Source organism: Oncorhynchus clarkii, unplaced genomic scaffold, assembly GCF_045791955.1.
Source record: "Oncorhynchus clarkii lewisi isolate Uvic-CL-2024 unplaced genomic scaffold, UVic_Ocla_1.0 unplaced_contig_11351_pilon_pilon, whole genome shotgun sequence".
NCBI classification, from domain to species: domain Eukaryota; kingdom Metazoa; phylum Chordata; class Actinopteri; order Salmoniformes; family Salmonidae; genus Oncorhynchus; species Oncorhynchus clarkii.
This window is the reverse complement of record NW_027258597.1, coordinates 1-15,590: the sequence shown is the minus strand read 5'-3', so window position 1 is coordinate 15,590 and position 15,590 is coordinate 1. Positions and strand designations below refer to the sequence as shown.

Here is a 15,590-nt window from a genome sequence, read left to right as displayed (position 1 = left end):
GAGTGCTGCATCAGAAGACCTGGCCTCCACAATCACCCGACCTCAACCCAATTGAGATGGTTTGGGATGAGTTGGACTGTTGGAACTGGTTGAAAGAATACCAAGAGTGTGCAAAGCTGTCATCAAGGCAAAGGGTGGCTACTTTGAAAAATCTCAAATTGATTTGTTTGACATGTTTTTGGTCACTAAATGATTCCATATGTGTTATTTCATAGTTTTGATGTCTTCACTATTATTCTACAATGTAGAAAATAGTAAAAAAAGAAAGAAAGAAAAACCCTTGATTGCGTAGGTGTGTCCAAACTTTTGACTGGTACTGTAGGAACAATATTTGTATAATGTGAGTGTGAATGTATATGATTGCATGGTGTACATTTTTAATTTAACCTTTATTTTAACAGGGATTCATACTGAGATCCAGGTCTCTTTTACAAATGAGCCCTGCAGAACGGAAACAGAATACACACATCCAATACAAAATGCAGAGCCGGTTAGGAAAGACATTGGAAATGCATTTTGTTACATGTTTTCAATCAATGAGGTCAGATACTTTTGGTAGGGAAGTAATATCAAAGTTGTGAGCAAATGTGGTTAGCATTGCTCTAAAACCTGCACAGTGCAGTCTTATCACCTCTGTCACCAGTAAACAAGTTAATCAGGTCAGGGAATCAAGATAACAATCTCTATGCGAACACAGGTCACATACTGTCATATACTCAGGTTGCATATCTTACTCTTATCTATTACCGTTGATTTGAGACCTCTGAGGTATTTTTTCTCTATGTCAGTAAAATGGAGCAAAGACACTGTATAAGGGGGGATTATATGCTTCACTGTATTGCAGGGGGTTGGTAGGGATGGGGGACGGTGAAAAGAGAAGTGGTTTTCACCTAGTGTGGTCGCAGGCTGACTGTCTAAAATGCAACTGAGTGGGTGCAGCATCCGCTGCTACTGAAGCCACGCTCTAGACTCTATTCCAGCACAGAAGCCCTTTAGTTACATGATGACTCTATATGTCTGTTTGTGGTTACATGCCTGCATGCATATATTTTTGTGGATCAATTAAAGTAACAAATAATGCTCACACAGAATTGTAAGAAAGATAAAAAATTCAACATTTATTTATTTGAATATTTGCAGGATAGAATATACAAAATACCCAGTATGTGTTACAGCTATAGCCTACTGCTTGCATAGCGCTAGCGTCCAAGAAGAAGAAAAAAACATACTGTATATATTTTTTTATTTCTCACTATATATGGAAGTTGATAAGTCGTGTTTATCAGAATATGGAGGACAATGACTACTTTACATTTGTATAAAATGTTAAATAAATATAAAACACCAAAAGGTGAAATACAACATGTCGAGGGTACTGAAATTAGTTAATTACTTGGTCATTTTATGGAGGGTATACAAAGAGGGAAATAGATAGTCCAACATTTGACCTTATCATGAACACATAAAAACATTGGTGGTTTTAAATCACTGATGAAGGATTTTGAGGCTGATTCCCTGACCTGTCAATGTTTTTAATTTGCTGTTTTTTACATTTTGTTATACTCTTGTGAATTCAATGGTTTTTACTAGATGACTTGTAGTTTTTCATATTGTCTGTCTGTAATTTTTTGTAATGACTTGGTGCTGCCTATCTTGGCCAGGGCGCCCTTGAAAAAGAGATTTGAATCTCAATGAGCCCTTCTGGTTAAATAAAGGTTTATTTAAAAACAAAAATGAAAACACTATGCAGTGGTTTACATGCAATTTACCTGAATATCAGGTATTCTTAAATCGTTTAAAAAAAGTAGAATATATCCACTTGTCAATATATCGAATTATCTAAATATTTTTCTCTATATCTATATTATGTATTTCCTTATACTATTATATATATATATATTATTTTTAATCAGGTCAATCAATATAACATACAAGTAAGAGAATAAAGAGCTGATGTCTGTAAATTGAACCCTAGCATACAGAGGTAACGGTCATACAGTTCTTTTGTTCTTGTTCTTGAGGGCAGACTATCAACATAATGTGTTACCTCCTGACCAAAACCCCCATCAATAACAACACTACTTACAAAAGAGAAGTAACACTGAGTGAATACAAACATCCCTAATAATGTTATTCACCACTTTCACCACCAAAACTGATAAAAAATTGTTTTATTCTACAAAAGCTAAATCAATCAATATATTATAATTTTATCAAATTTTATGATTTACCTTAGCAACAGGGCCGGATTAATGCAGGGGTTTACCGGGGCTGAAACATCTGTGTCCAGGCCCATTGGGGGCCCAAGAGGCAGCAATTATTTTTTTTGTTTTTAAATAAATGTTTAATTATTAAGGAAATATATACTGTATATATTATATATATATATATATATATATATATATATATTATATGTAGTATATATTATATCTGTAGCATATATTTTATACTTTTTCACTCAATACTCAATCACAGGAAGACTCAGGACCCTGCTCTCAATGAGTCTTGCTGCTGCCTGCTGCCGCTCTACTAATCATCAGATGGGGGGAGGAGAGGAGGTAGGGGGTCCCCTGTCTTGATTGGGTAATTGATTAATAATTTAAAAAAATAACTGCATAATAAATAAATAGGACTGGTCAATTGTGTGAGTCAAGGACTGGGCCCAAGAGGCAAAAAATAATAATACTTTTTATTTTATATATATTTATTTTTTTATCCAACCACAGGGGCCGGCTCTCAATGTTCAAAATACACCGAGAGCAGAATTTAGCCACAGAGGATAAATCGTTTATTTAAAAAAAACCTGTGAATTAAGTTTTATCACAAGCATATACAGATGTCTTCCAAAATTAAGCAAACACCAACAAAAAGTGTGTTAAAAGGGTGCTGCCACTATGAGCTGCCAGAACAGCTTCCACGCTCCTTAGATTATACATGTGGATATAAACCATGCCAGGAAAATGCACCCCACGCCATAACATACTGTATCCCTTGTATCCCTTGGTTACTCAAGTGTTTCCTTTATTTTGGCAGATACTTGTATGCCTATAGTCAGGAAGGTCATGCGCCCCAAATAGGCTACAGCTTGTTGCTTTTTGGCCATAGATATATACTCCATTGAAGTGTTTTGTAACCTCTTACCCTGGGAATTTGACTGTTAAACTCATGGGTACACTAGCAATGGATGCCAGTTCTGACTTGAATGGGAACTGCCATCTATGGATCTATGGATTGTAGATTTCAAAATGAAATTGTGGGAAAAACACACTGTTTGGAAAACAAATGCCTACTGGTGAAAAGAGAATACTGATCAGTCTTTAGAACCAATAACATTTTTTTTCTTAACAACTCCCAATTTTTTGCTAACAGCAGCACTGTTTTTTCAAAGTAGCTCATCTTGAGATAGGCTATTGCCACAGCTAGCGCCACAGCTAGCGCCACAGCTAGCGCCACAGCTAGCGCCACAGCTAGCGCCACAGCTAGCGCCACAGCTAGCGCATCAGCCCTCACCGTGAGAAGCCTATGGCTTCATCTTCATCATCAGGTGAATCAGTGTGCCACTCAACGTTTTATTTGGTAACCTACTGTAACCGATGATATACCGATATATATATTTCCTCTGAATATTGTACAATCCGTGTGTCGCTTCATTGGCCTGGGCTATTGTTTGTTTGAATTCAAGACCAGATTGATCTCAGTTTGTCAGTGTCAGAGTAGCCAGCCATTTCAGTCAGTTGTGTGGTAATTAAAAGATTCAACTAATGTCTTTCATGTAAATGACGTAGAACTACATGCCTTTTTTAAAAGGCAGATTATTTTACGACCCTGCTAAAAAAAATCCATGTGTGGAAATCCTAAAAACGCCTCTGCTCAACTGTAGCCTAGTGTATGCCACATTTATTATAAAGGGGCTTTTTCTTCAAAAGTACATTTTCCACTCATCGAAATGCATCTTGATGCAAGGATTTGTTTAAAGAAAATGAGGATGTGCCGGGAAGGGGGAAGGCCCTGGGTAGCAATATTACATGTAAATTGGCCTACCGTATTATTATGCCTTAAACCAATGATAATCAGCCAGCTATCTAAAAAAAAGTATGTTCATCATCAACCCGTATTATATCATATAGATACCAAACACGTTCTCTGTGGAATGTTGTATCCGAACTTGAGTGACATTTTTCACTTTGACAAAGATGGAGTCATCTTCAAAGAGGTGGAACACCCCTCCCAGGTAGCTGTTTGATGTGGACATCATTTTCCCAAACTTGGGGTAATATCTCCTGGACTTAAGGAGTTCAATGTCCTTCCCAAGGTACCGTGGAGTAGTTCTGCAGACCGAGTGTGTGAACGCAACATCGACCTCACTGAAGAAGATCTTAGAGTAGACGTAGTAGTAGCCTTCCTTCTGGATGACAAGCTTCCCATCTTTGTACTCCATTTCATGGAGGATTGGTTCTGCCTGCATGTTCCATACCATGACTCCATCTCCATGGGGTGCTTGAGGTCCAGCTGGAGAACAAATACAGGTCAATATGTGGGGAAAGTTCTGTCATTTGAATTTATCTTCATGTACTATTTCAAACACCATACTATCTGATGTACTACTACGTACTTCTATTTCACCCTCTTCTGTCATGACCAAATATTAATATAAAGGGTTGTGTGTAGTTGAAATGGCCTGGTGGTAATGGTCTTACCTGTCAGATGTGCAACAGGTTTTGAAGGCAACACAATAGGGTTTGGTCTTGAAGTTGGGGGAACCTCCTTCGGAAATTCCTCATGGTCTGTTTTGGGAACAAAGTTTATGTTGAAGTGATGCACATTTTAGAAGGTGAATGATTCAGAAATGCATTTATCAAATGTGTACAAAATACTCAGTCGGGATCTTCTACCAAAGATGAGTCCCTTGTCATTTTGTCACAGTGTTTGAACAAGAGAAGGAGAAATAGTCTGGGACATACCTTGGATACTCATACTAGCTGACCCTGACTCTGCCTGCAGTTGAGAATAGAGATTTCATCATAGTGAACAGAGAGGTTTGTGGTAATACAGTACAGGCATGTGTGAGAATGTTAATTTGTTCCTTAAGTGGTTATTTGGGCCTTCAGCAATGTGACCTTTACATTTTATTAGATGATACGCAGGAAAGATAAACAGAACTGCTTATGGTTTCTGGTAATTAAGCAAAGTAGATCACCCATCCCACCCCAGACCACCCCACCCCCGTCTTCCCGTCAGTACATGTGCATGCAGCGAGACTAGGTTAGCTCTATCCTCTTCCAATAAACCATCACACACTTGCCACCAGATTGGGTCAGGGGAAATGATGTCACATGAAGCTCAACATAACCACAAACACCTGACCAACAAACCAATTCTGTGGAACATGGAATGCTGGCCCCTGGTACGTCACGGAACATTCATATTCTCCGAAATGATGCCCAATTCTGATAAACTTCTCCATCTCAACTGTTGCCAAATGTACAAGAATGAATAAAACTGTTAAATGCGTATATCAAGGGGAATCCCAACTCAAACTTTGGACAGAAACTGCTGACCATGACAGAACTTCACTATGTTGTCATGAGACCTGTTTGTACGTAAAACAAAATTAATATTTGTTTCTATTCCCTATAGACTTGGAAAATTATTTCACAATTAGAGTCTAACAAAACAACCAATTGTAGCAAGGTTCCAATATTCCAAGTGACATATCACCACACATTACTCTATTCTCAACCAGGATAATGCCATAATAAAATGGAGTAAAGGAACAAATGTAAAAGGCCAACAGTAAATTACTACATTGTACAAAATACATAGAGATTGGGTAACCAAATGTGACTTTATAAATAATCATTTATTAATTGAATGTAGTATCTTGGGTTTTTAAAGTATTGTCTTAATGTAACTGTGCATTCTGCATCATTTCAGTCTTGTCGACTGCGACTATGAAGTAAATCAAATCAAGCAATTATTTCCCATATGATGATGCAAATGGGTTGTACATGTATTTGTGAGAGAGAAAGAACACATCAACTAATGACACTGGAAATGTATTCACTTTCATTTTGGACTGAACAAAAGATGTTTCTGAGAATAGTTGTACACGTTGTGGGGTTGAGAGCAAGAGATTGGGGAAAATAAAACAGTGAGAGATGAAAGAACATAGTAGAAAGAATACATAGTTGTTACTAGATTTGTGTAGTGAGAGAGAGAGATGTGTGTGAAGAGAGACTCTCAGGTGTTGAGGGAGACAGAACAGAGATGGAGACGGGTAGAAGCCACCTCATGGTGATGATACTCACAGATCCCTGTTTGGAGTAGAGGTGGTAGATGAAGCAGGCCTCTATGGCCAAGCCACACAAAGCCAGACCAACCAGCAAGAACAGCAGGCTTTGGGCCACACCACCCCGACCAGGAGGTCTCGGTTTGGGGGGCAGCGGTGGGTAGGCTGCATGGCTATCCACCATGAACACGGAGGGGTACGGGACACCACCCTCAGCCATGATCTCTCCAATCAAAAAATATAAGGAACTGTTAAAGGATCCTCCAAGAGGTAGTCAAGTAATACCTGAGCGAGGTCCACGCACCAGGGGTCCCGGAACACAATGAGAGACACAGAGAGATTTCCCAGAGCAAGACCAAGCACTAGTGTGGGTTGTACAGTATGACTCCTCAGCAGACAAGACAAGACAAAAAGTAGTGGAAGAAACAAATTCCACTTCTAGATATGAGAAATGTGGAAATCCTTCACAGAAACGACCACCTCCCCAAAGAGCAGTCACAGAAAGCAAAACTTGTCTTAACCAAAATAAATCTTGACAGAGAGAGAACGGTTACCTCTGGTGTTAAGTTTCAATCAGTCAGAAAGAGCGAGGCAAATGCAAATGAGCATCTTATAGAGTGGCCATGCACTGAGTATGATCACCTCCCCACTACACTACATACACCCTCCCACTCTAGCCTACTACAGCATACATGGAGTTTCGCAATAATTTGTCTCTCTGTTCACACTTCCTCTCACTCACTCTCACCAACTCTCATGATGAGTATCTGATCTGGTAGAGAGTGGTCTGCTGTCTCTACCAGCAAAAACAATAAAATAATGACAAGACCAATATATTCATGATCCTTTACAGTGCAGCTTCAAGTAAAAACAACAACATATGGTTCATTGTATTGTTATTCTTGTGTTGTTAAGACTTTTCATGGTATTGTTTTTTTACCACATGCTGTGTCAAGATCATGCTGTGTCAAGATCATGCTTTGTCAAGATCATGCTTTGTCAAGATCATGCTTTGCCCTCCCTGACATTGGAAGGCTGGGAGTTCGATCCCCAGTCAAGTCATACCAAAGACTGGAAAAATGCGTCTCTGCTTGGCACTTGGAGGTGGATTGGGGTTTACTATGTCAGGAAGTGGATGAAAGGTACACAGCAGGGGTGTCCATATATAGCTTCAGCATGCTCTCTAAGGTGTGTTCTAAAAGTAATTTTCAATTATTTTACTTTTCAATTACCCACTAGTGAAAAGAATCTAAAACTAAACCTATATTCATAATATTCATAATCAGATGTAGGATCAGCACCCTTTCCAAACCCCCTTAGCGATCAGGCTGGGGCAGTAGAAATCTGATCTTAGATCAGAGGCAAAGATTAAACCTCATCTAAACTAACAAGAGCACATTGCAATAAGCATGTAAAGCTTTTCCTTTGTCATAGCACCAGCCACCACCTCTCTGACCATAATGCACACTTCTAAAAAAACATTCTATATGTCATATAACTAAAACATACAACAAGTTGTCCTTAAAAATGGTATGTACAAGGCATATGCTGTATGTGTGTACATATTTTTGTATGTTTACTACTGGGTATGCTGTGTATGCTGTTGTGTATGTGTGTTTTTATCTAGACAACTTTTATGTGATGTGTATGTTTTACTGAGTGGACAATTCTGGCAAATTTTTTAATTAAATGAGTGCCCAGTGAGCAAAAAGATGTTGGAAAGAAGTTGAAAATAAATAATTACGGACGTTGAAGTCACGTTCATGTTCAGTTCTAAGTGAAGGTTGGAAACGTATTTTATGGACATTGATAAAAATGTGGTTAGTCCAGACAGGATGAAATCTGAACCAAACATATGCCCCTCCAGAGCTGACCAAATCTTAAGAAATCATAGATGTCTATGTTCAGGCCAAATCAAGGGTGGTCCAGAGCGGATCAAATCTGAACCAATTATAGACTATTATTCTTGGCACAAATCAAGGCCGGTCTGGAAATCAACCTCTGTTGACGTTCAAATCAAGACCAAAGTGGACTGACCAAATTGTTCCAAATTTTCAACATCCATGGACATCCTACGTCAGTCAGTGCTCACTGGATGTGTGTGTGTGTGTGTGTGTGTGTGTGTGCGTGTGCGTGTGCGTGTGCGTGTGTGTGTGTGTGTGGATGTGTTTAACTATACTTGTGGTGACCAGAAAAGAATAGTAAACAAATTTACTTTTGACTATTTCTAAGGGGTTTAGTTAGGGTTGATGTTAGAATTAGGTGTAGGAGATACGGTTTGGGTAAGGAGCTAGGTTTAGGTTTAGGGTTAGGATTAAGGTTAGGTTTTGGGGTTAAGGTTAGGGTTAGGGTTAGGTTAGGGCATGGGTTCCCAAACTCTTTTGATATTTAAAAAAACCTGTGACCCCACCATGTAAAAAAAAGGGTGATATAATCAAAAGCCAATGTTGACTTTTTAAAAATGGTCTATTACAAATCAGTCTGACAGTGCTTTTGAAAGTATTTCAATCTGAAGAAAGTATGGTTTGAAGTAACTGAAATGCAAGGTTATGGGAAGTTCAGAAGATCATCAGGCAATCATTTTGTATGATCTTCTGTGCAGTCTGATGTAGTGTCTGGTCTTGTCCACTCTGTTCTGAGTGGCTTCTGGGCATTGTAGAGGGACACATATGTGTTCCTGAGAGTCATGTCTTTCAGTGATGGGGTCATAATATTTTGTAGCTTAAACCATTCAAAAGATAAACCATTCATCTCTGTTTATTACAAGCATAATCTAGCGGCTACCGGAGGTTACTGACATAACCCCAGTGGTGGAAAAAGTACCAAATTGTCATACTTGAGTAAAAGTAAAAAATACCTTAATAGATAATGACTCAAGTAAAAGTGAAAGTTTCCAAGTAAAATACTATTTGAGTATCAAAAGTAAAAGTATAAATCATTTAAAAATCCTTATATTAAGTAGTGGTGGAAAAAGTACCCAGTTGTCATACTTTAATAAAAGTAAAGATACCTTAGTAGAAAGTTACTCAAGTAAAAGTGAGTCACCCAGTAAAATACTACTTGAGTAAATATTTTAAAGTATTTGGTTTTAAATATACTTAAGTATCAAAAGTAAATGTCATTGCTAAAATATACTTAATTATCCAAAGCAAAAGTATAAATTATTTCAAGTCCCTTATATTAATCAAACCAGGCGGCATAATTTTCTTGTTTTTTCATTTATTTACGGATAGACAGGGGCATGCTACAACACTCAGACATCATTTACAAACGAAGTGAGCGCCAGATCAGAGGCAGTAGAGATACCCAGGCATGTTCTCTTGATAAGAGCGTAAATTAGACAATTTTTTCTGTCAAAATGTAACAAGTACTTTTGGGTGTCGGGGAAAATGTATGGAGTAAAACGTACATTATATTCTTTAGGAATGTAGTGAAGTAAATGTAAAAGTTGTCAAAAAAATATAAATAGTCATGTAAAGTACAGATACAAAAAAAAGACTTAATTAGTCCTTTAAAGTATTTTTACTTAAGTACTTCACACCACTGCTATACATTGGTATTGCACACCCTTCCAGTCAATCACACGCGCTACTTGTGAAGTTATTGTCAAAGAAGGGCAACAGGGTGAGATTTTTTTCTGCCAGTGGTCTAATCTAACTTCGATATAATAGGTTATCTTGTTGGATGAGATGTAAAAAAATCGACTCACTTTCAGTTGCGCGCACAGTGGTCAGAACTGATCTGAAGCTAGTTGTTCGGTGAAGTAGGCGACTTGATTCCTGCTATGACTAACTTTGATCACAAGCAATAAATAGCCTACAGCTCGTGGTCGCTGACAGTCTATGGAATATGTACGTATACAATGCGGTATGAGTGAAGCGAAGTAGGCTACTAGACTACAAGAACAAGCATTCATGGCTACCGATGAGTCAACAGTGATTGTAACTTTTTTCTGAAGTCCAAAGTCGCTTCTAGGCTACAAATGGGTTCCATGTTTGATCTGAGCGTTGCTGTAAGACTCTATTTGCTGTCTTGTTTCGTTGTATCTGTGGACTTCACTTTAGGCTTGGGACAAAGCCAAGATACTGAATTCACGTTTCAACTCCCTGCAGGTAGAACAGAATGTTTCTACCAAACAGCTACGAAGAACGGAAGCCTGGAAGTAGAATACCAGGTAGCAGTCTTGGACAATTTAGTTTTCTGTGGTACTGAAAACAGAGCTGACATTCTCTGTGTCATTCTCTCTCTCTCTCCGTGTGTTTGTGTGTGTGTGGTGCAATTTCGTGCCTCTATTATAACAATGTTATAAGTTGCATTAGTCAGTCAGTTACTAGATGCTTTGGACTTTGCTCAGATGCAAATAATAAGATAAGGCATCTTCCTTCCATACAGGTGGAGTCTATAAGACAAAGCCAGCTTGACAAGCTGCTGGCATCGGCATGAAGGGTCAAGGCAGGGGAAGTGTTTACAAAGGGATCCACTGTGTCAGCATAAGGCCAGATACTCTAACTAACCTCTGAGCAATAGTAGCTGTAGTAGGCCTGTGGCTTCTTCTTCTCCTCTAGACATGTAAAGAGAAGGAGAGCGCTTACCACCAAGTGTAGGCCTACTTGCTGTGTTAGTAGTCATGCGCTTTGCTGCAAAGTGCATATTAAATATGAAGCTGCGCCATCCCTGGCCCGACCTTGTTACAATTTATATATAGCATTTTAGTCATTTAGAAGACACGGTTGCAGAGTTAGTCAGTTGACTCGTATAAAAGTGTAAACCACTACAGGTTAGGCTCTTCATAGATTCAAGTTGAAGTGATGCTCATCATGCTACGGTATCAATGCCTACTCTACATACTGGAAACCCTGTTCCCAATCTTCACACTGTACCAAGGCCCTCTGGCAGACACATGTCTGTGATAGGATGTCATGTTCCTCACCACCCAACCCGCCAAGCCGTGACACATTTCTGTGGACTGTGTGTGTGTGTGTGTGTGTGTGTGTGTGTGTGTGTGTGTGTGTGTGTGTGTGTGTGTGTGTGTGTGTGTGTGTGTGTGTGTGTGTGTGTGTGTGTGTGTGTGTGTGTGTGTGTGTGTGTGTGTGTGTGTGGAGCCTGGCAGGCTTACTGTGGTATCCACACAGCAACAGCTGAGACGCACAGGGCTGAGAGAGATGACAGCTTGAGAGAGCAAGCTGAAGGACTGTGGGGATTGGGACGTTTTATACAGCAGTCTGTGGTGTGTGTCTGTCTGCCTGGTTGTCTGTCCGTCTGTTACCCTCTCTTAACCAAGACAATGACACCACACTGGCAATGGTAGTGACTCATGCCTAAGGCCTAGTTTATATGGCCTAACATGCTGTGTTTCCCTCCTTATGTTTCTGCTGCCTGAGAGTGGTGTTCCTTTGACATGAACAGACAGGTGCTGGGGAGTGGGTGTTCCTTTGACATGAACAGACAGGTGCTGGGGAGTGGGTGCTCCTTTGACATGAACAGACAGGTGCTGGGGAGTGGGTATACTGGCTAGCCTCTCCTTGCTGTTGGATTGTAGCTTTAGCTGAAGTTACTGTCGGTTGATCCTGACCTGGTGGATCTATTTGAACTCATATCTACTGTGTTGTAGAGTTTGAATATGGCAATCTGAGACTGCTAATGACCGGATGAACCATGAGCTGTGCAAATACTTGGAACAAATACTATATCCATTGTTGTAGTGGAAGGTATATGCAGGTATACACTGTATACACACTTATTTTTCAGTTGGCATTGCATATACTCACAGTTTGCATTGCATATACTCACAGTTGGCATTGCATATACTAGTGTAGTGGAGGTATACGCCATATCAGTTAATAAGGCTGATGGAACAGATCAGAATGTTTTGCTTAAAATGTTGATAAACTATTATGAGGTAGACCTATGCACAAATGTTCCAAAATGACATTTGAATGACAACACTGTTCTAAAAAGCGATTTAATGGACAGAGATGGAAACATCTGTTAGAAATGTAGAAAGAAGGGAGATCTAAAGATGTAACAGCTATCATGGGTTGCTAATATGACTAGGATAATGCCTTTGGCTGCTAGACAATGACAGAAGATGTATAGAAAACCAATAGAACAGGAGAACGCATATGAGGAAGTCTTTCTAAAGGAATTGCCTCTACGTTTCGATGGTGGGATTTTGGCTTTAGGCTACTTTGAAGCAAAGTAAGACATGACTCATATGAAGTAAAATATCCAGGTTTCAAACAATTAAGGATCAGGAAAAATGTAACAATGCATAGAGGCTTTCCCCAAATCCTTATCAATGAAATGTTAACTAGCTACAAAGTAGTCTATGCTTACCCGGCAGAATGATATCATGATTACCTGCATCAATTCAGTGATCATTTGTTTTGCAAACTCCATATCATGTGCTACAGAAACACAGCTAACCAAACAACAGTGCTAGGTGCTTGTGCACTTGAATTGAAAGGTAACTACATTCAAAAACATTTTTTATTTATTTATCCCAGACCAGTTTTTCTGTTAAATGTGACTTTGAAAGCTAAAAAAAAGTAAAAACCTGACTGAATTTCTGACTCAGTTGACAGCCTAATTTATCTGTTTCAATAGTAAGCCTGTTAACTTATTAGCACGGTACAGCTTGGTTCAGCCTGACTGTGAAAGACCTTAATGGGATTTATCATTTTAGGCCATTCAGAGTGTATGTCACTGTTTGTCATTCCATTTTTTACACAGGGCACTTTTCCGTCGTCGGCCGGGCCATTTTGGGAATGGCCAAAATGAGTGTAAAATCACTTCTCCAGGCACCACTACAACACTGACTATACCACCACCACAGTGTTCATGTGTCTACAGTATGTATGGAAGTGAAGACGTGTGTGTGTGTAGACATGGTGGATTTCAGTCTGTCTATAGTGTCTGTCTGTAACACTGGATATTTTCATAGGAACACTTTGAGTTAGATTATAATATCATCTCATCCATTCCCTCCTGTTCCAGGTGATTGCAGGTGCAGGCCTGGATGTGGGCTTCACCCTGATCTCCCCCAGCGGATACAAGCTGGCCTCTGAGTTCAGGACATCTGACGGCATCCACACGTGAGTGGGCAGAACCTACTAACACAACCCTGACCTCCTCTAACTTCTCTGGAGTGGTATGAAGGTCTCACCATGCTCGATGGTGTTTGATTCAAAGTTTTTGTAAGGTGATGCAAAAGACACCTTTCCATCCTCTGGCTTACAGACAGTAAAGTTCTACACTATTCTATATGACAGTCTGAACACTGTCTGACTTGCTCTGACCCTCTCTGACATCATGTTGTTCTTCCTCATTGGTCTGTCTCCCAGGGTGGAGCCTACAGAGGATGGAGACTACCGGCTGTGTTTTGACAACAGCTTCAGTAAGCTTTCTGAGAAGATGGTGTTCTTCGAGGTGATTGTAGAGGGCCAGCCTGGGGACACCTGGGGCGATGAAGAGTGGGCTGACATGGCCGAGCCAGAGAGTATGGTGGAGTACAAACTGGAAGACATCAGGGTGAGAAGGACAGGAGGAACACCCAAACGCTCAGCCACTGGGACTGGTGTCTTTATTTTGTCTTTTCATCCTGTTCGTCTCTCCTGTTTCACGTTTTTCATCTCTTTCCTGCTTTCAATGTTCAATACATTCCTGTGTTATTCTCTTATCCTCTCCCACCTTACCCACTGTCTCTCTCCCTGCCTCTCCCTGTAGGAGACCATGGACTCAGTGCACAGGCACCTGGAGCGGAGCCGGCAGCTTCAGACCATGCTGAGGGCCTTCGAGGCCCGGGACCGCTATCTACTGGAGGACAATCTGTGGAGGGTCTCGTTCTGGTCCTCCATGAGCCTCCTGGTCATCCTGACCGTGGCCGTCACACAGGTCTACACCCTCCGACGCCTCTTCGACGACAAGAGGGTCTGCAAACCCTAGTGTCCAGTAGTATCTTCCACCACCCCCACACCCTTCCCAGTGGTATCTTCCACCACCCCCACACCCTTCCCAGTGGTATCTTCCACCACCCCCACACTCTTCCCAGTGGTATCTTCCACCACCCCCACACCCTTCCCAGTGGTATCTTCCAGCACCCCCACACCCTTCCCAGTGGTATCTTCCACCACCCCCACACCCTTCCCAGTGGCATCTTCCATCACCCCCACACTCTTCCCAGTGGTATCTTCCAGCAGACTCACAAACTTCCCAGAGGTATCTTCTACCATCCCCACTGGTATCTTCCACCATCCCCACACCCTTCCCAGTGGTATCTTCCACCACCCCCACATCATGCCCAGTGATATATTCCAGCAGACCCACACACGGCCCGATGGTATTTTCCACCACCCCCACACCCTTCCCAGTGGTATCTTCATCAAAGATGCCATAGAAGGGTGTTGGGACTAACAGGACCCTACTGTAAAGTAATGGTTTCAGAGATTGAAGAAGAGACACTATTGACAACAGTGATGTTTGGTAAATGACTGTTAGTAAGGATTTAGTGATGTTTGTGTGTGATGAGCTTGATTCAGCTTTTGAGTGGCAGAAAAGTGCATGTTTGTATGTGAGTCATAAACACTGTATAATGATGTTTTGACAATTTATTGTCAATCTATCAAACAAGAAACCAATGCAATAGCAGATCATGTGGTAGTATGTTTTTAACATGGTATCTTAAGAGTGACTTTACAAATATAATTTATTTAATGACATGGTTATAACACAACTACAGCAAAATAAACACACACACAAAAAAACCCCATTATACTCTGAAATAAATTAATTCTGGAGAAAGAGTAGCCTTGCAAAGCCACTGATCCCGCAAGCTTACATTAAAAGCTGCAGTGGTTATCAGTCTGTTAATTATGAGGCAAGAGAAATAAGTCTTACATGCATCAATGGCTGTCCTCATGGGATGGTTTTATTGAATTACAGATATTACATTTTTATTGAAATGTATAGTGTTTGCCAGAGATCTGGTGAGACAAAGCCAAAGAGTTGAGACATTCAAAAAATGATTCCTGCCAGGAGAATGTTGCAAAGTCAACCACAAGCATAGTTGTTTTATACACCTCCAACACCACAAAACAAGACCCAATCATTCATTTGAAAAAAATATTGTATTTATAGAACCATAAAATCTCAATGATCCATTCCTTTCAATTATAGGTACAATAGTGCAAATTTGAGTGTCAAAAGTGTGCAGGAAAAGAAAATAAGGCAATCTTATTGGCTACCACAAAACAGCACTGGATTAAAGGCATATCGCAAAGTTCTGCAGTTGACATCAGTTGGA

At 40.2% G+C, this 15,590-nt stretch overlaps 2 protein-coding genes across 2 annotated transcripts; one reads left to right on the top strand and one right to left on the bottom strand.

Annotated features, from left to right (window-relative positions):
- Window positions 1-3,470: 3,470 nt before the first annotated feature.
- Window positions 3,471-6,634, bottom strand: LOC139397468 (tumor necrosis factor ligand superfamily member 14-like). The gene is made up of 4 exons (XM_071144162.1): window positions 6,309-6,634; window positions 4,962-4,995; window positions 4,698-4,784; window positions 3,471-4,509 (listed from the first exon to the last, which is right to left on the bottom strand). Exons 1-4 carry the CDS (start codon window positions 6,507-6,509, stop codon window positions 4,115-4,117), a joined length of 717 nt encoding a protein of 238 aa, XP_071000263.1. The 5' UTR covers window positions 6,510-6,634; the 3' UTR covers window positions 3,471-4,114.
- Window positions 6,635-10,146: 3,512 nt separating this feature from the next.
- On the top strand, window positions 10,147-15,579 carry LOC139397467 (transmembrane emp24 domain-containing protein 1-like). The gene is made up of 4 exons (XM_071144161.1): window positions 10,147-10,463; window positions 13,286-13,383; window positions 13,633-13,819; window positions 14,015-15,579. The coding sequence occupies exons 1-4, from the start codon at window positions 10,272-10,274 to the stop codon at window positions 14,231-14,233; spliced, it is 696 nt and encodes a 231-aa protein (XP_071000262.1). The 5' UTR covers window positions 10,147-10,271; the 3' UTR covers window positions 14,234-15,579.
- Window positions 15,580-15,590: the final 11 nt, after the last annotated feature.

Bases quoted from the DNA above. Each gene is read 5' to 3' on its own strand.
- LOC139397468 (XM_071144162.1), bottom strand. From the start codon at position 6,509: ATGGCTGAGGGTGGTGTCCCGTACCCCTCCGTGTTCATGGTGGATAGC. The intron at 4,996-6,308 runs GTGAGTATCATC...TCTCAACTGCAG, and splicing joins TCTACTCCAAACAGGGATCT to GCAGAGTCAGGGTCAGCTAG. The intron at 4,785-4,961 runs GTATGTCCCAGA...TTCCCAAAACAG, and splicing joins AGCTAGTATGAGTATCCAAG to ACCATGAGGAATTTCCGAAG.
- LOC139397467 (XM_071144161.1), top strand. From the start codon at position 10,272: ATGGGTTCCATGTTTGATCTGAGCGTTGCTGTAAGACTCTATTTGCTG. The intron at 13,384-13,632 runs GTGAGTGGGCAG...TCTGTCTCCCAG, and splicing joins ACATCTGACGGCATCCACAC to GGTGGAGCCTACAGAGGATG. The intron at 13,820-14,014 runs GTGAGAAGGACA...CTCTCCCTGTAG, and splicing joins ACAAACTGGAAGACATCAGG to GAGACCATGGACTCAGTGCA.